At 40.7% G+C, this 19,731-nt stretch overlaps 2 protein-coding genes across 5 annotated transcripts in view; one reads left to right on the top strand and one right to left on the bottom strand.

Moving 5' to 3' along the window:
- Window positions 1–9,507, top strand: part of USP47 (ubiquitin specific peptidase 47) — a 105,208-nt gene extending 95,701 nt beyond the window's left edge. For 2 of the 3 annotated variants that reach the window (XM_034769990.1, XM_034769991.1), the window contains exons 25-28: window positions 3,858–3,988; window positions 5,954–6,001; window positions 6,101–6,231; window positions 8,668–8,842. In XM_034769990.1, coding sequence (XP_034625881.1) covers window positions 3,858–3,988; window positions 5,954–6,001; window positions 6,101–6,231; window positions 8,668–8,842 — 485 coding nt within the window. Of the gene's footprint in view, window positions 1–3,857; window positions 3,989–5,953; window positions 6,002–6,100; window positions 6,232–8,667 lie in introns of all 3 variants that reach the window. The other variant, XM_034769989.1, reaches the window with a different exon arrangement.
- Window positions 9,508–15,113: 5,606 nt separating this feature from the next.
- The window catches only part of DKK3 (dickkopf WNT signaling pathway inhibitor 3), a 68,018-nt gene continuing 63,400 nt past the window's right edge, over window positions 15,114–19,731 (bottom strand). For both annotated transcript variants that reach the window (XM_034769987.1, XM_034769988.1), the window contains exon 8: window positions 15,114–15,920. In XM_034769987.1, the coding sequence (XP_034625878.1) occupies window positions 15,668–15,920 (253 nt within the window). In that variant the 3' untranslated portion in view covers window positions 15,114–15,667. The remainder of the gene's footprint in view (window positions 15,921–19,731) is intronic.

Raw genomic sequence — 19,731 nt, 5'->3', positions numbered from 1 at the left:
CTAAGAATGGGGGTGGGGGGAAATCCCCACTCTTTAGCCATTATAAAATACTGACTTTTTGAACAGCTCTGTCAATGGTAGAAACTTGAAATTTGGCAAGCAGATGGTTGCAAATGTGCCGTTTTGGGATCTGGTGAAAGTTATTTTGTCAGAGTTATAGAGCTTTTAAAAAGTGCTTTGCAAATGCATATTGGATTTTGTAATGCAATCTCTTAATGGCCTGCCAGTATTGGTTCTTTATACAATCAGTTTAGGAAGGTGAGTAGACAGTGCTATGTTTTCTCTAAGGCTAGGTCTACACTACCCGCCTGAATCGGCGGGTAGAAATCGACCTCTCGGGGATCGATTGGACGCGACAATCGATCCCCAAATCAACGTTCTTACTCCACCAGCGGAGGTGGGAGTAAGCGCCATCGACAGAAAGCCGCAGAAGTCGATTTTGCCGCCGTCCTCACAGCGGGGTAAGTCGGCTGCGATACGTCGAATTCAGCTACGCTATTCACGTAGCTGAATTTGCGTATCTTAAATCGACTCCCCCCTGTAGTGTAGATGTACCCTAAGATATCTGTCATTGCCTTAGGAAGGAGTGTGGACTCCAGAAATATTCTGATGCCTTTCATGTGATGTAGAGGTTCGTTCACAAACTAGTTTCTGTTTACATCAGAACAAGACATCATAATGGATCATAATATTAAGATCATTTCATTCTTTTCTTGTATGCTTTGATCAGTGGTGAAATATTTAATGTTTTTATTTACAGTGTTATAATTTGACTTCAGAATTAGTAACCCTTTGAAATGAAAAGGGAAAGCTCACATCTCTCTCAGCTATTATTTTAGGATGTCTACAGGTGCTCACAGACATTTTCATCACATTTTTAAAGTTTTCTTCACAACCATAAAAGGTAGAGGCTTAATTTAAAATTCTGGAGCACAATATTGCAGCCTTCAAGAAAAGCATCAGTCTGTGAACTGTCCCAAAGAGTTAATTGAATGAGTCAGTGGCTCCTACCTCGGACACAGTGGAATTTCTTAGTTATTTCATGTTCTCTTTTTAAAATATTGTGAAATTCCATACAAAAAGGATTTCTGTACTGAAGCACTCAGAAGTCAAGGTTGTCAGTGCAATCTGAATTTAATTTCCGTGTGTGTGTATGTGCGCTTCCCCAATTGCCTTTTATTTAGGGCTGTCGATTAATCACAGTTTTAATCGCACTATTAAACAATAGAATACCAATTGAAATTACTACATATTTTGGATGTTTTTCTACCTCTCTGCTTCCACAACATTGATTCGAATTACAGCATAGAATACAAAGTGTATACTGCTCACTTCATATTATTTTTTATTACAAATATTTGCACTGTAAAAAAATATATATTTTTCAATTCTCCTCATACAAGTACTGTAGTGCAGTCTTTTTACCATGAAAGTGCAGCTTACAAATGTAGATTTTATTTGTTACCTAGAATTATGTACAAAAAATAACTGCATTCAAAATAAAACAAAACTTCAGAGCCTATAAGTTCACTTAGTCCTATTTCTTGTTCAGCGAGTCGCTAAGACAAACAAGTGTGTTTACATTTATGGGAGATAATGCTGCCCACTTCTTATTTACAATTTCACCAGGAAGTGAGAACAGGGGTTCGCATGGGACTTCTATAGTCGGCATTGCAAGGTATTTACATGCCAGATATGCTAAATATTCATATGCCCCTTCATGCTTCAGTCACCATTCCAGAGGACATGCTTCCATGCTGACGATGCTTGTTTTAATAATTTAAAAAAAAAAAAAGCGTTAATTAAATTTGTGACTGAACTCCTTGGGGGAGAATTGTATGTCTCCGGTTCTGTTTTACCCGCATTCTGCCATATACTTCATGTTATAGTCGGCTTGGATGATGACTCAGCACATTTGTTTTAAGAACGCTTTCGCTGCAGCTTTGACAAAACGCAAAAAAGGTACCAATGTGAGATTTCTAAAGATATAGCTACAGCACTCAACCCAAGGTTTAAAGATCTGAACTGCCTTCCAAAATCTGAGAGGGACGAGGTGTGGAGCATGCTTTCAGAAGTCTTAAAAAAGCAACACTCCGATGTGGGAACTATAGAACCCGAACCACCAAAAAAGAAAATCAACCTTTTGCTGGTGGCATCTGACTCAGAGGATGAAAATGAACATGCATCGGTCCGCACTGCTTTGGATTGTTATCAAGCACAACCTGACATCAGTATGGACGGACGTCCTCTGGAATGGTGGTTGAAGCATGAAGGGACATATGAATCTTTAGCACATCTCTCACGTAAATATCTTGCGACGCTGGCTACAATGGTGCCGTGCGAATGCCTGTTCTCACTTTCAGGTGACACTGTAAACAAGACACAGGCAGCATTATCTCTTGCAAATGTAATCAGACTTGTTTGTCTGAGCGATTGGCTGAACAAGAAATAGGACTGAGTGGACTTGTAGGCTCTAAGTTTTACATTGTTTTATTTTTGAATGGTTATTTTTTGTACATAATTCTAGGCTTTTAAGTTCAACTTTCATGATAAAGAGATTGCACTAGAGTACTTGTATTAGATGAATTGAAAAATACTATTTCTTTTGTTTTTTATAGTGCAAATATTTGTAATAAAAAATAAATATAAAGTGAGCACTGTACACTTTGTATTCTGTTACAATTGAAATCAATATATTTGAAAATGTAGAAAACATCCAAAAATATTTAAATAAACGGTATTGTATTGTTTAACAGTGCGATTAATTGCAATTTGTTTAATCACTTCACAGCCCTACTTTTATGATATGATCACATACTGTTTTTTCCCTCCATTCCATTGCTTTATTGAGTTTAGGTGTTGGAAACAGAATGAGACAGAATTTTGTCATGAACTAATCTGTTGGTCTGGGGGCCAGAACACGTCTATCTCTCTTTCGCTGCAAAAGTTGTGTGGTCCAACCTTTGGCACAGTCTAAGGCTATGTCTACACTACCACGGTAAGTTGACCCATGCTACACAACTCCAGCTACGTGAATAATGAAGCTGGAGTCGATGTACCTTAGGTCGAGTTACCGTGGGGTCTACATCGCGGGGGGTCGACGGGAGAAACTCTCCCGTCAACTTACCTTACTCTTCTCATCGGGGTAGAGTACAGGGATCGAACGGAGAGCGATCTGCTGTCGATTTGGCAGGTCTTCACTAGACCCACTAAATCAACCACTGGTGGATCGATCTCAGAGCATCAATCCCAACTGTAGTGTAGATGTAGCCTGACCATCCCTGTTCTTTCTGTTCAGTATCTGTTAAAAATGAGTATGATACTTTATGATCTTCATGATGCTTTGAGGAAAAATTCATTAATGTTTTTTGAGGCACTAAAGTATTCTATTGATCAGTGCTGTAGAAAAGCCTATACAGAGAAAATGTTATCTTAGTGAAAGGCTTGGATGGTATGCAGAGAATGAGGCATGGGGTCACATACTGTGGCTAGAAAATGAAAATATAGAACTGCTGTCTTGTTCAATGAGCACTATCCATGTTGAGCAATAAACAAGGTTGGAGTCCTATGAAAAAAGTCACTGTGCAATGTGTTTATCATTGTGTGTGTGTGTGTACGTGTACACAAAGGGATGCAGAGAAGGTTATCCAGCCATATTAACATTGCAGTCTCCTGACTTTTAAGTGCGTCACTTTGCAACCTTCGATAGTTTTGACCTTTTTGTATGGAATATAAATAGCTATAATACAGTCAGCAGACTCCTATGTTTGTGTGTGCATATAATATATGTTAAACTCCTCATTATAGATAGAATAAGAATATATAAAGATCTCAGAATATTCCATCTCTTTTTGCAGGGGCAGAAAAGATGAAATCCATGTCACAGCTTGCTGTTCTATCAAGACGATGGAGGCCATCAGAGATGAAGCTTGATTCCTTCCAGGAAGTAGTTCTGGAAAGCAGCAGTGTTGATGAATTAAAAGAGAAGGTGAATTGATTTTAGTAGTAAAATGTATTCAAGCATAATTTCAAAGTAAATTAAGGTAAACCAAACTAAGGCCACTTCAATTCTGAATAACAGCATGAACACGGGGATTTAATGCAGTTCAATTGCAATGATTACATCTTAGTTACAAATGCTTGGTCAGCTGCAAGTGGAAAAAGACTGTCTTGCATGTGGATGCCAACTGAGATCCCAGTAATAGCTGAGGCTGCAGAGAAACCCTTTTCTTACCGCATATAATTCCTTGATCTTGTGTCATCGGGCGATGCTCTGGAACTACTCCATATGAAGCCAGTCAGAACTCTGGGGGAGCATGTCTCCTTTCTCTGAGCGACAGCCAGGGCAAGAAACTTACACAGCTTCAACCTTCCTGGATCTGACCTCAGAGCATTCAGCATGCCCATCCACACCGTGCATGTCCTGCAGCGAGTCCACCCAGTTGGGGCTCCTGTGGAAGCCAGAGGGCCCTGCACCTCAACTCTGCAGTCAGATGTGACACTCAGCCAACCAGTAAAACAGAAGATTTTTATTCAACAGGAACACGGCATAGAGCAGAACCTGTTAGCACAGAAATCAGTGACTTTCAGCCAAGTCCATCTTAGGGAGTCCTGGGCCAGAAGCTCTGAACTGCGCCTCCTCCAGTCCCCCCAAGCAGACTGCCAGCTTGTTGCTCCTCCTCCTTCTATTTGTCTCGCTTCCCAGGCAAAGAGTCACTGGTCATCACCTGGTTGCATCCCCCTTCTGGATCTCAGGTTATGAAGGACACTGGTCATAACATACATGCAGGCAGCTGGAGCAGAGGTCTCAGCCAAAGTCACATATCCCTATTCCCACCACCGAGGTATTGGTGCAGCACACAGGGAAACTGAGGCACACACCGTATTCATGCAAAACAGTAAAACTCACATAGGCTCAGCAGTAAGGTTCACATACATCACAACAAGGGAAAATCCCCACTTTGTCACATCAGAAGTTCAGTTTTCTCATGACTGAACACAGTTATTGTCTTCATCTAACACTGAATGCATTGGCCTCCTTGTTAAGTGTGGTAGTTGGTCATGAGCATGTAATGTTTATATGCCACGCTATGTACTGTCTTCCTGTGTGCTTCCAGGTACAAATCAAATTACTGATGATCATGAATCCCCTAATGGCAATGGATCCTACCATCTCCAAGACTGCCTTTTTCATTTAGTGTCACAACATTTGTGGTTGGCTGCTCCTGCTGCATGCCTTCAGAGTTAATCTCTAGGGAGCAGTTGGCAGCATGTTTTTTATGGCCTCATCTCTTGAACTTGTTCCCATCTGCACTATGCAAAAGCTTGAATTTGACATTTAAAATGTGGTACAAGACAGATTTTCAGTCAGTCCTTTTATTTCAGCAGAAATTTATTGGTGGATGGTGGGGATGATCTGATTCATCAGTCATTTAGCTTTTGTCAAGTTGTTTTTGTTTTTTATTTGTAATGATACTCACAATAAGTTGTATAAATAAAATGGTTTGTAATATTGAGAACCAATGTTGCTGGAGTCAAAGATGTTATCTGAGGCATGCCGTCACTTTGCATCTTGAACCTCAGATTAACTATGTTTCTATTTTAAATTTTTCTATCTGTTGGAAATTTGATATTATATAAGGGTCTTACAGAAGTGTCAGTTGTGACTCCTCTGTCATGTACTAACTTAATTGCACTAAAAAGCATCAGCTGTGTTCTTGAGATAACCACTGCTTAAAGAAAAATTGCGACATATGGGATGTTGATAAATCGAAATAGGTATCTTTTCCTGCAGTTTTGAATTCATTTTTGTATCACTGATGTGTCTGAATTTCTTACTGGCCTTTACAATTTGACAAAGACTTATTGATGTTCATATGCTTCACTGTATGATGGCTTGAAACTGTTTACCTCACTGAAAGAAATTAATGTATTGAAAATGTTTGTTTTACAGCTTAGTGAAATAAGTGGAATACCCTTGGAATATATAGAATTTGCTAAGGTAAGTAATGTTATGTAGAAATTGTATATACTCATTTGGGGTGCATACATCGTTACGCTGTTTGGAGGATTTATTCACTGAGTAATTGCTTCTTTCCAGGGGAGAGGCACATTTCCCTGTGATATTTCAGTACTAGAGATCCACCAGGACTTGGACTGGAATCCTAAAGTGTCTACATTGAACGTCTGGCCTCTCTACATTTGTGATGATGGCGCAGTAATATTTTATAGGTATATATTTTATTGTAGTATAATGATAAGCAACAAATACTCTATGTATAAATAAGGTTCTAACAACCAACAGAAGCCTGAAAAACAGTTCATGCTGAAAATTCTGCTGTTGTTTTGAAGAAGAAAAATGTCCAACAATGGGAGTTGAAAATAGAAAATCAAGCTTAACTTTGATTGAGGCACTTCAATTATAAATTTGTGTTAGTCCTTAACTTCTATTTTACTAATATGTGCTAAATAAATAGTAAGCATTATGCTTGGAAATAAGTGTGGATTTCAGAAGTTTTGGCATTATCTTAATTATAGCCAGGATTTCACGCATTGTGTTGAATTATGTAGCATTTGCCTAATATTTTACATTAAGCAGTTATGTAAATGAAGTAGATGATATCTTCTTGTTTTAAGGAATCTTTGCCGTGATGTTTTTGAATTGACCGTACTATATAGTATATATTGACACTATGATAAACATGTGAAATTGGAAGCCATTCTAAGGGATCATGTAATAAGCAGAAGGTTTTTTTTCCTACTGGTACTAGTTTGAAAAATATTGACCTAAACGTTTATTCAGGGCCATTGCAACCTGTCTGGCCAGCGTCAGTGTTTTATGTGCACAACACATCCATATCTTCAAACTGAATTATATTTTCGGTGAAATTGTTTTCCATATTTTAAATGCCCAAAGGGTGAAACTGACTGCTGTGCAGGGGGCCAGCACAAGGCATAAGCACCATTGAAGGCCTCAGAAAAGGGCTCTACAACTAATTCTTAAACCACTAGGCCACAGCGATTGCAATTCTTGTTGTTCATCTGTTTCTAGTTACTCTCTGTAACATGTGCCATTCAGATGGTCACCTAAAATATTGCCTCGCTTTTTCACCTGCCTGACAAAAGGAAAAAAAAACTGTTAGACAATTCAGTACTAAAATAATTTGAGGGTGTTCTTTTGGCCTTGTAGTTTGGTTAGCTCAGAGGGCAGTTGTTACCTCATAAAATCTTCAGTTTATTCTGTAGTCTGAAGTTACTTGAATAAAGTTTTTGAATTAAGTGATAATATGAAGGCTGCGCCGTTATACAGAACAGTAAACGGGTTCCTAATTGGATATATTTTATCCTGAATAAATTAGATTTGGAACATGGGACTTCAGCCCACTCCTAAATTTTTTCATAGATTTGTGATATCGGGATAGCAGACGAAAAGAGGCAGGTGAATAGTGTGGTGGACTTGAGGAAGTGCCAGAAATAAAAGAGCAGATGGGGTTTGTGTGTCCCATGGAGCGGCTCGCTGGCATATTGTCAAAGGCTGCTGCTGGCTAAAGAGTAGAGTGGCAGCTGAATGGGAGGAAGCTGTGTTGCCAGGCAGGGGTGGAGTGAAGAGGCAGTGTGGGGCTTGATGAAGAGGAACTTTGAAGTGAACTCAGAAAACTGGCTTAGTATGAGGCTTGGTCCACACTACATGGGTCTACATAAGGCAGCTAGTCTGTCAGTGTCTACTTTACAGCCTTGCTCCTGGCCGATGTAAGTGCCCTATTCCGCCTCCATGAGAGGCATAGGGTTTGTGTCGGTGTAGTTAGGGTGACATAGTGTCTGTATATAGGACTTTTAAGTGCAGATCTCTTGACTGAAGACAAGAAGCCCCAGGTGGCTTCCCTCTGCTCCCGACTGGGAGCAGGAAGGTGAGAAGCCTGGGGGGGCAGCTGGGGTCCCAGCAGGGAGCTGCATGGTGGTGAGAGGCTGGGCTCTCAGCCCCCACCTCCCCAGTCCCTCTTCAGTCAGTCGAATCACTCCTGGGGAGTACATGCACCACTAACAGAAGGAGGGTAATGTGGACATCAGCCACCGCAGTAATTACTGCAATGACTGCAAGATAAACTAACATAGGTTGATTTAAGATTGTAGTGTAGACATGCTTCATGTTTCAACTTTCTAGGAATGCCAAGTCTCTCTGATTTCTCCACACTGCTGAAGTGGCACATTGCAACTAAAAGGTTAATTGAATTAAAGTTCAGTTGTCTCCTTCAATAGCTGTAGAACCACTCCTTGACTTGAAAGCCCAGATACCGCTTTGCAATTATATTCCCCCCTTCCCTTCTCAATTTATTACCTCAGTATTCCTTTTTGTAGCCAATTTAGCAACATTTTGGAGAGATCTAGCATCTTCTTCCTTGGTTCTTTCTCTTGTTTCCTTATATTGGGTCTGTCATGTTTAATTCTAAGTGTCTCAGAAAACACCATGCTTTGCACAGAGGAGACTTAAAATGGAGAAAGGTTAAAGACCTTAGAGAGAGAGAACCTGCGTTTTGTGAGAGACCTTATGACGATCTACAGTATGAAAAGGCTAGCAGGCTCTTTTGATTTAATGAGACCCCCTCACTTGTGTAACTTTTGTAATTTTACTATAGCTGATTTTTAAACTACAATTTTATTTTATTTTAGGGATAAAACTGAAGAATTAATTGAATTGACAGATGAGCAGAGAAATGAACTAATGAAAAAAGAAAGCAGCAGACTCCAGAAAACTGGACACCGCGTAACCTACTCCCCTCGTAAAGAAAAAGCACTAAAAATTTATCTGGATGGCGCCCCAAATAAAGAATCGACTCAAGACTGACATTTACAATAGCATTTCCCTTGGGGAATTTTTTTGTTTTAAATAATTAAAAAAAAAAAAATTCACTACTACTGTGTAGTGCCATTATGGCAGGACACTCATTAGGTGTAAAGCAATGACACCAGCACTGATTGGGCTGCAGTTTACCAATCAGAAGCTCAGTGCCCAGTCGGGTCACTGTTTGACTTTGAATCATGTTGTGCACTATAGTCAAATGTACTGTAAAGCTAAAGGGATGTGCAAATAAAAAAAATTGAATAGAAAAAATGGGGAGGGGGAGGGAAATGAGTGGAAATGATTGAGGACAATGTGCACATAGTAGCTAGTAAAACTAGCATCAAACAGGATACTCATAGCTTAATAATAAAAGCTGTGCAAAGGCCATGAATGAATTCTTTTGTTTGTTTCAATGATACACACATTACCTCATTGAAGGTTTGGAAGTAAATGTAACACATTGGCTTTTGGAAAGCAGCAAAAATGGGGTGAAGATGTAACGGAATTTTCAAAAGCCAGCTCTAAAAGTTGTCAGGTTTTAGAAGAATCCTGGACTATTCTTCCTTAAAGCAGATGGTCTAAAACAGGTACCTTTAGAAAGTTACCAGGAGGTCTTGGCTCATTTTGCTCAAGTATTGTAAGGTAACTCATTTAAATAGCTTATAAAAGCAGAAGAGCAACTTTACTATATTGCATTCAATGTGTAAATAAAATCTTCCCTGTCCAGTTAGCAGAACTATAGTTCAGCTACTTACCATAGTATTTCTTTTCACATATCAATATTCGTTGTGTACATTTGAAAGTATAGCTGCCTATTTAAATTTGTATTCATTTTATGTTTGGCAATGCTGGGTACTTTAGGGTTGCATTTCCCTTTGGTAATGAGTTTTTTGGTTGTTTTTTTTTGTTCTGCTACTTATTTTTGTACATTTTGTTTTTGAAGACTTTATTACAAGTTTGCATTTTCTAGTCCCATTGCAAGTCACACTTTAATTTTTCCTGGAGTTGATTCATAGTTATTTGTAGTTTAAACATTTTGGCAACCTCTAACACCTCACAGTATAAACTTGCTGGTAGTTCAGGTTGTGGTGCAGATTGATGCAGTCAACATGATTTCATTGCAAATCCTAGAAACAGCAGGTTTTTCCTTCGCTACATAAAGATCAATTGAGAACAAAAACTATGTAGAATTGGAAATATCAACTAATTTATAAAAATCAATAAAAGGTTTTGGTAAACTTTTTCATGCCTGATGCTGTTTACAACAATGAACATGCCAATAAAACATTTGTTCATTTTGTTGTGTTATTTTAATCATTAAACTTTCTTGGGTTTTTTTAACCTGGAAAGAAATGATAGAATTGCTTCATGTAAACCTATAGAATCACTTTTAAAATTCAGATATTGCCTTTGAAGGTACAAATACAAAGTATCAAGGAGTGATCATATGGAGTACTCTGGTCTAATGTACTTACGTTCATAATAGAAGATTTATTAACTAATAATTCATTTCCAGAAAGGAAGTTCTTTCCCCAGTGCAGAATTGTAGGTTGCAACTCCTTTTTTCCCCCCTGCAAATACCAGAGGCAGCACAGACTTGTCTTTGAGCTGTGGAGTTTGGCTATTTCTTTCCACCTTGACTCACAGGTGAGTACTTCCAAAGATGTATAGGAATACAAAGGGCTCAGATCTGTCCAGTAGCACAAAGCAGACAAAGTCAGTAGAACTGTAGCCCCCTGAGGATTCACCCTGTGGGGTGGGGAATATCTGCGTGGCATAGAACCTTCATTACGGCTTCATGCTTCACAGTCCCCAACTTAGGTGGCATGAGTGTAGGAAGAAAGGGAACATTGTGGGAATACCTTAGCACTCTGACATCTCTGGCTGCTGGAATGACTTTATTATAATGTAGCAGCTATATATATGTAGACATGTAGGGGTATGTCTACACTGCAGTTAAACATCCGTGGCTGGCCCATGTCAGCTGACTAAGGCTGCAGGGCTGTAAAATGGTGGTGTAAATGTTTGGGCTCAGGATGGAGCCTGAAGTCTGGGACCCCACAAAGGGGGAGGGTCCCAGAGCTTGGGCGCCAGCCCCGGTCCAAATGTCTACACTGCAATTTTACAGCCCAAGTCAGTTGACGTGGGACAGCCATGGGTGTTTAGTTGCAGTGTAGACATACTCTATGAGGCTGTCACAGAAGCACTGATGGCCTTATGGTTGGGAGGAGTAGGATACAAGTTGTTCCAGTAAAGGAAATTGTTGGGTACATTTTTTTTTATTCTGGATCATGACCTTTCCTTTATGCTGTTAGCCACTTGGGGCATAACAGTTGCTATGGGAAATCTAGGAATGGGAGAGAGGAAAACGTAAGAGAAAGGAACAAAGATTTTAGTTAGACTAGTTTTTAGGGAAGGGGGAAATCTTAAGTACAACTGTTTGGTGCACCTTCATGTTTGGAAGATTCTCCAGAGGAAAGTTCAAGCCTGGAGAGCTTAATAGAAATCTTGATGAATGACCACAAGACAGCTTTAGAGATTTCCTTTCTGGTGACTGATGCCCTTTTGGCACAGGATACTGCAGTGGAGCATGTTGAATGGGTTCTGATTGCTTGTGGGACTAGTATTTCGGCAGCTGTGTAGGCGTTGGTAAAACAGAATTTAGGTTTAGAATCTTTCAGACCTGGGCACTTAATGTGAGAAGAAACAAAAAGGGGTTGACATTTTCCTAAACACGTTAATTCAGCTAAGCTAAATCTGCAGTTCTTTTCATCCACCATCTGCTATGCTCTCTTTCAGGTGTTGAGCTCTCAGGAAAAGTGAAACAACAACAATAGTCTATGATGTATGCAGGGAAGTAATCTTGCCTTTCCGAACTATTCAGTAAGACTCATGCTTCCCAAGAGCAGAGATTTTATAGACTCTAAACTGAAAGAATTGCGAACAGGGAACATGTTTTAGGGAAAGGAAGCATAGGGATTAAATACCTTCCATTCAAATTAAATGGGTCATGAGGACCTGTGGCACTGAGGATGCATCTATGATAGAGAAGATAACTCTGTCTTTTTGGATTGATATGTTTCCCTAAGGATCCTCAATACTATTGGTAAGCTACCAAAAGGCTTGGATGAGTTTGTTTTTATAACATTATTTAGCACCAAGAGATGAGATGCAATGACAGTAATTCTTAAGTCCAAATCTGGGTAGTTTTTCAGGAGATGGAAGGGCTGTTTTCCTGGCATTGATCATGATGATATGGCACCTGTAGGAAAATTTTGTTGATTCTCGCTGCTCAATTGTCAAGCTATCAGATTCAGCCTGGATTGAGATGCACTGCTTGCTGGAAAGATGGAGTGGAGATCTGTGATGGCTCCATACCCTTCCTTAATTATAGGTGGTGACAAAGACCATTGCTTCCTCCCTACTGCCACCCCCGATCTCATCAGTCTTTCTAGTAGCAGAAGAGGACAAGGTGTGCAGCAGCCTTTTTATTATCTGAATCAGAATGTCTATTAACAGTGATATTTGGCTCAGTGGATCAGACACTAGCTTGAATCAGGAAACCTGGATTTTATTCCTAGTTTTTGCTGCTGACCTATTCAGGCAAGTCACATAATCTTACTGTGGCTGAGTTTCCATTGCTAAGCCCCTTCGTTTTCAGTTTAAACCAATTTTTACTGAAAAATTCCTGGGTTTTACAAAAACTATTCATTTTTTTTTTCTGATTTTCACCCTACTTTCGTATCATTCAAATATATAAAAAACAACTTGTTTTATTAGGAAAATACAATACATTGCATGAGATACATTTATTACGATAATACATTAGTCTGTGTATATGCAAAGCTGCCCCTTGAAGTAAGGCTATGTAATAGTCTTGAAGACGCACACAATAAACAAACCAGCCTGCATGCAGGCTTTGAAGCGCGTGTGCATCTGAACGGACGGAATCTCATGCCCACCACCTACACATTTCAAGCTATCGGCTGATAACGGTTTAAAGATTTGAGACACTAAAATGGGAAGAAAATCTATCAGAATACGTTTCAGAACACGAAGCATTCAAAAGTTTACAAAATACAAAAAAAGGATGAAGTTGAGTGTATGCGCTGCAAATGGTGTGGCCCAATTATTAAATGTAAATATTTATAGGCTAATAGGTCTAAGTCTACAACAGTAAGCTGTTTATTCAAATTAAAACTTTTATTTGGAGTTCAGAGATGTATTGTTTTCTTAAACTCAGTGACATTGTTTTGAGTTCTGTTTTAGGTCTGCAGCAAACCACATTGATGAACGGACTTCAAAGCATTAATCTATTGCATACTTCATAATTTTTCTGGGTTGATATTGGGGTTTATAAATTTTTGCACTGAATTTCACCTGTTTTTGTTGTTGAGGTAATAAACTCTGATAAATTCCCAGGGAAAATGAAATAAAAACTGAAAAGGAAGGACCCTACCGATCTCTAAAATGGAAAGGCTGACACTTGCCCTCTTTTGTAAAGCACTGCTCAGAGTTGTTTACTGTGCCAGTGTTTTTGTGTTCAGAATTGTTATTTGGATCCATCCTCATATAGGCTGAGTGACCCATCTGCCAGAAGAGCCTGTATTACTTAGACTTACAGATGTGAATTTTGACTGCCACTTATCAGTTTGTTTATTCCACAGTTGTCTGAATGAACCGGGTAATATTTTCATTGGGTGATCTTGAGAGTCTTGAATAGCCAGTCTGGACATTTTTTGTAACTAAGGCCCTGGAGCTTTTCTGACCTTGATCATGTTCACTGTGTACATGTAAAATGAACCTGGGGTGCTTCCATATGAAAGAAGGGACGTGGTGTGGTAAATAGGTTAGCCAGCTGTGTGGAGCCATTCACTGATTGCTATAGCCAGCAACAGGCGTTTCAGCTGTGGCTTAAACTCACTGTGTTTGAGGATTGAGGCTTTTCAGGTTATTGCATGACATGGCTCTGGTGAAGTGTGGTTGTCAAAATTGTGGCGAGATGCTTACAACGGTAGCTTCTCTTCTGTTGGAGTCCTTATGAAAGAGGTTCCTTCCACAGGAATGACTGTGTTCTTCATGCTCCTAACCTCAAACTTGAAGAGTACGAAGGGAATCCTTTGGTTTGAGACATCCTGGACAGTTTCATGGCAAATTGTCCTAGCTTTGACGTAACATAAAGTCCAAATTTTTTTCATCCTTTTCATAGTTGGCTCTAAGGTCCAACTCCTTCTCACAATAATCTCAGCCATGTTTCTGGAAAAAACCCTCTCCTACTGCTCTAGCACTTGATTTATATGGGCCAAAGATGGCTCTTTGAAAGGGCTGTAGAATCTGATCCTTCTGTAATATTCCATATGAACTGTGGTTCCCCCTCCCCACCTCTCCCCCAGTGTAAAAACCTATGCATGCTTTCTATTGGAGTATATGACCTACCTACAACTAGGGCCCCAGTGCCTTATTAAATAGTCTTATGCCAGGAAGTATTATGCATGAAGACGGAATACAGCAGCAGTATTACTGTGATAGTAAGTAAGGGTAATACTTTGAGAGAAAGCACTTCCTTGAAAGGTCAAATACAGGACTTTTTACAGGAAGATGATGGATCTGGGCTTTTTATAATAGGCAGTCACTTCAAAGCAGGGCAGTTTATAACAAGGCCGGCCTGTTGGGGAAGGTAAGGGGAAGCAGCCTATTCTTGTGTGCAGGGACAATCCTCTGGTATAGTAAGTCTGAAACATACTTGTCGGTAGTGTGATATTTGACATCCTGATTACAAGGAAGAGTGGTGGAGAGCTTGTTTCAACAGGAACAGGGGCAAGCTTCATCTACGGAGTACATATCACCCTAATGAATGTGCATTTGTCCCAGTCCTATTTTGTTTGTTTTACAGAAGCTGTTAAAGGGGATGTTTTTTCTTATTGGACTTTGTTCAAAATTCCAAACCTACATAAGAGGTGGTGGGGGGAAGGAATCCATGCCTTCCTGAAGGTAACAACTGTGAAAGAGAGTTAATGCTGCAAGGAGTAGTATTCACTCTCATGAAGTTGACACTGGCAAATGCTGTGTAGTGGGGAGGCTGGTTTAAGCTACCAGTCTGGTCCCCCAAAACCTGTACAGCTAGTGGTGCTATGTGAGTTTGAGATCCTTTGCTGCCTCCTCTGTAAACAGTTGAAAGTGAAGTTTGGTCCTAAGTGCTCTCTCTGAAACTAAGGATAAAGCTCTCCTCCTTCCCAGCCTCCCCCAGGCTTCAAATAACTGAGCAGAAGCTATATTTATTGCAACTTCACTGTGATTATATATTTTTAAAAGAAACACATACATGGCTGAAGACCAATGCCCGAAAATAATCATCTTAGACGAAGAAGTGGGTTCTTCCTCACCCCAGAACAATAACAACCATTCCAAACATATGTACAGAAAATGCAATGCTCAAAACTTTCACTTGAGGGTTACCAATAATTTAAATGAGATTATGTATGAAACATTAACACTTTGACACATTATGCTCATTTCCCCTTAATACCAAACTAGTACGTTTATTTTGGTACCCAGAACAGAGTAACTAGTCCAAAAAAAACCTGACACTGTTGGCCCACACTTGCCCTTTCTGATTTAATTTAGTCCAACCTTCCGAATGGATTAAAAAAAAAAAAAAAGTCTGTGCAGGTTTGGGGGACGAGAATAGGAAGAAACCCCTTTAAAATATTATTTATTGCACTTCTATCCAGCAGTGTGTGTGTTCAGAATTTATACAAGCAAAATACTAGACACTTCTAGAAATTTAATTCGTATCGTGTCAGTGACCAATCCTACCCTGTGTTTAATTTAAATCTCATCTCCAAAGAGCAGATCATGAGCCAAGTCTGGCTCCTTTAAATCTGTCTGTTCGGAAATATTTCCTTCCAGGCTTTCTAATTCCTTCCGCACTGCCTGAATGATACTGCTGTCTTCATAATCACCAAGCACATCTCTGGGTATCAAACCAAGTAACGGTATTTCATCCATGAGCAAAGGGTCTTCCTTTTCGTTACTTCTGGTTTCATTAAAAGACACTTCACATACAGACACGGTGCTGTGGCTGTTGAGAAAGCAAACACATCCTGCCTGTTAGTGTTCAGACCTGTCGTCATTCCAGTTCTTTATTAAAGTGGAAAACCACACACCTCCCTCCTTCCCTTTCACCTGGGAGGAACAAAACTTCCAAATCCATTCACTTGAATAGGTAAGACAGCTGATTATAGAAAGTTATGCACAGCTCAGGAAAGATGAAGACTGAATTTTTAAAGAAATCCATTATAATGCATGAGGAGGAACTTATAAGAAGTCTCTTGAACTAAAATATTAGGACAAAAAAAATTGGAGAGGGTAATCCTTCAAGAGGAAGAAACTTGCCAAAATTGACATTTGGGAAGTTTTGATCAGCTTTATTGGTTTCAAAACAGGGCAGCCCCCTACGTTAAACATTTTTATTGTTGCTCTGAACAGGAGGTCCAATGAGCTGCAAGCAGAGGGAACTTCCCCCTTGTGATGGATCTGGGGACTTTGCATGTATTCATGCTTATTGGAAATTTGATTTTTCTCCATCTGTATGCTATAATTTTGGGAGGTGCTCATGGGTCACATGCCATATTAGGGCTTACAGAGCACTTCAGCCAGTTTAATTAGCAGGAGTATTAATACGGAGCTATGTCTCACTTCAACTTTATATGGGAAACTATTTTGAAAAATGACTGCTAGTGTAAATTGGCCACTTCTATTTCCTTTAAATATGCAAATGCTTGCCCTATGCCGGGCTATTCTTAATATCCAGTATATGAAATCTGATGTAAATTCATGGAGGAGGCTGAACTTAGTCCATAAGTCTTGTGGAAGACGCACCTATCGTACTGTGTAACCATTAGATTATCTGAAATAAATCAGGCAATTGTGACAAAATGTGCGACTGCCAAGTCCCAGTCATTTCTGCTAATAATTATAGTGGCCATAGCTAGGTTGTTCAGTACATCCAAGTCCTATTTTGTTCAGCTTTGGCGTGTTATCCTTTTATTTCATAGTGATAAGAGATGGCCAGTGTTATATGCATTTGATATATCTTTGTTGAGGTCAACAGAACTGCAAACTAATTTAACTAAAATTTCAGTGTTGAAATGGATTGTGATGAACTATGCGGTAACAAAATATTATGTGAACTATTCCTTCAAACGAAATCCCAGTAATGAATTGCATTGCTGGAGAGAGGGAAAATGTTGCTGTGCTAGAGAAAATTTGATGTGGCGAGAGAGCTGGGCAGGGAAGAAGAGGTGAAAACATTAATTCATATCTTACATCTCACAGCACATGTGGAAATTGAGTTATTTTATTAAATGCTAAGACAAATAATGTAATGGGAAACTTACTGTCAGAAATGTTATTTCAACTGTAGAATGAAGTAATTTCATTTACCTGTGGTTTTCCCTGAATGCTTTAGGAAACCTAAAGCTAATGACACACCCTCACCCCACCATGACACCTGACCTGCTTTCATCTAAATAGTCAAATTTTTATATTTTGAAAAAAAAGTTTGCAACAACAACGGTATGCAGCATTCTGGGTTTTTGAGTACATAAGCCAGGGCCTCTCCACTTTGTCGCCATTGGGGATTTCACACCAGTAATGTGTTGGATGGAAACTTCTATTTTCATTGTCTTTGGGGAACATGACGTTTTTCACTTGCTGTGGCCCATGCAATACAAGTGGGTCCACAGTCCTGGATCATCTAGACTTAAGGAACTAAACTCAGCAGCAGCTGTTTCTTGCGCCTCCACCACACTCCTCTCTGATCTACACTTTTCTTCAGGAATGTACATGGTTACATCCATTTGAGATGGAGATATGGATGCTGCAGTAGCTGCCAGGTCACCTGCACTCTGACTAACTGGAAGATCAGGCATCTCCTCATCACTCACATTTTCACTGGGGCCGGAAGTTCACTGTGAACATGTGTGTCTATGTATCTCAGCTCCTTCCTGCTTAGATAGAAAAGCTTCCTTTGCTTGCTTTCTTTTTCTGAATGCTGCCCCGAGGGGTGTTTTCATCTTTCACTCATGACTGCTGTTCTGTGCCAGCTATAGTGGCTCTCAACACTCAATTGAAGGGAACAGATAAGCAGACTGGTAGCAGGGCCTGAGTGAGGGAAGATATCAGCATATTAAGGGCCTAACTGGCTCCTACTAGTTCAGTTGACTGCCTGTTCTTCTCAAGTGGGCTCAGGGAAGCAGCAGGAAACAGGAAGCTCCCTGAGAAGCTGGTGTTAATCACTCCAGGCTCCTGGGGGTGCTAGAGAGATACATAAGAGGCTCCTCCTCCTCTCTCTCCCTGCAGCTCCTGCTGCTTTCTGTTATTCCCTCACCTTTTTGCCTGCCTGTTATGTCTCTTGTGCCCTCCTTCCTCCAGCACAGCACTCGTCCATCTCTGTGCATCTAGAGCAGAGAGACTATATATGCACTAGCAGCAGACACAATTTTCTATGTTCTGGGTCCTAGTGCCGCCCCCAGTCTGGCACGTGAGGCGGCTGCCTCAGTTCGCCTCATGGTAAGACCAGCCCTGGAAGGGAGCCTCCGAGGTTGTTGGTGGCTTCACTGGGGTCAGAGCAAAGACTATTGCTGTGCCTGGAGCTGACTGAGGTGGGCCTGCAGTGAAGGACTGTGAGTAACCCCCACTCTTGTTTGGGAAAGTACTTTCAAGGGAAGGAGCACAGCAGAGAGACTGAGGAGAGGCCAAACGACCTTGCCACTGAACCAGGACCCAGAGCTGCTGACATTTGGTGGAGCCAGCTCCAATCGTCAGCGGGGTTGTGCAGCTTGTTGCCTTGGCTGGACTGATACTCTGTTGATTCTGTGTGCTGTCTCCAGCTGCAGATCTCCAAGCGCGCCCATGCAAGCAAGTGCCTAGGACTGTGAAATCCAGAGGAGTGTACAATCCGGGCTGGGGTAAATGGTGGCAGTGTAAATGCCAGTTACAGAAGTTTCATTTATTACTGTATACTATATTTGTTCAGCTGCCCCAGTGGATTTAAATTAGCAGTGACATCAAATTTTAGACCAGGGGTCGGCAACCTACGGCACGCATGCCAATTTTGAGTGGCACGCTGCCTGCCCAGTGAGAGGAGGAGGAGCCGGAAAGCACCACGCTGTGGGAAAAAACGGGCGAGGAGGAAGCTTCGCTGCCGCAGGATCAAGCTTCTGCCTCCTGCCCCCGCAGGGGAGAGCGGTGGGGGGGGGGGATCCCGGCCCCCCGCCCCACTCAGCCCCCCCACCCACCGCTCTCCCCTGCTCTGAGCCCCCAACACCCAGCCTTCTGCCCTGCACTTCCACACACCCCCAGCCCTCTGCCCTGTCCTCCCCCCCACACCCAGCCTTGTGCCCTGCACCTCCACCCACACCCCAGCCTCTGCCCTTACCTTGAGTCCCCCCCACACACCCCAGCCCTCTGCCCTGAACCCCCCAATCCCCACCCAGTGGGCTGAGCAGGCTTGCGGCATAAGATCAGCATTTTAATTTAATTTTAAATGAAGCTTCTTAAACATTTTGAAAACCTTGTTTACTTTACATACAACAATAGTTTAGTTATATAATATAGACTTAGAGAGAGACCTTCTAAAAAAAACGTTATAATGTATTACCGGCATGCAAAACCTTAAATTAAACTGAATAAATGAAGACTCGGCACACCACTTCTGAAAGGTTGCCTACCCCTGTTTTAGATGGTTATACCCTGATATTTTTAAATTGTTAAGTGAAGGTGTGTGAACTCTAATTAATGTATACTGGATGTATATTATTTATAATTGGTGTTTTTGAGTTGGTACTTTTGAGATTATATTGAGTGTGTACAGGGGCCAGTCAGGCGGA

Source organism: Trachemys scripta, chromosome 4 (assembly GCF_013100865.1).
Source record: "Trachemys scripta elegans isolate TJP31775 chromosome 4, CAS_Tse_1.0, whole genome shotgun sequence".
In the NCBI taxonomy this organism is placed as follows: Eukaryota; Metazoa; Chordata; order Testudines; family Emydidae; genus Trachemys; species Trachemys scripta.
The sequence above is the reverse complement of the archived record's forward strand: the minus strand, read 5'-3'. Positions and strand labels throughout refer to the sequence as shown.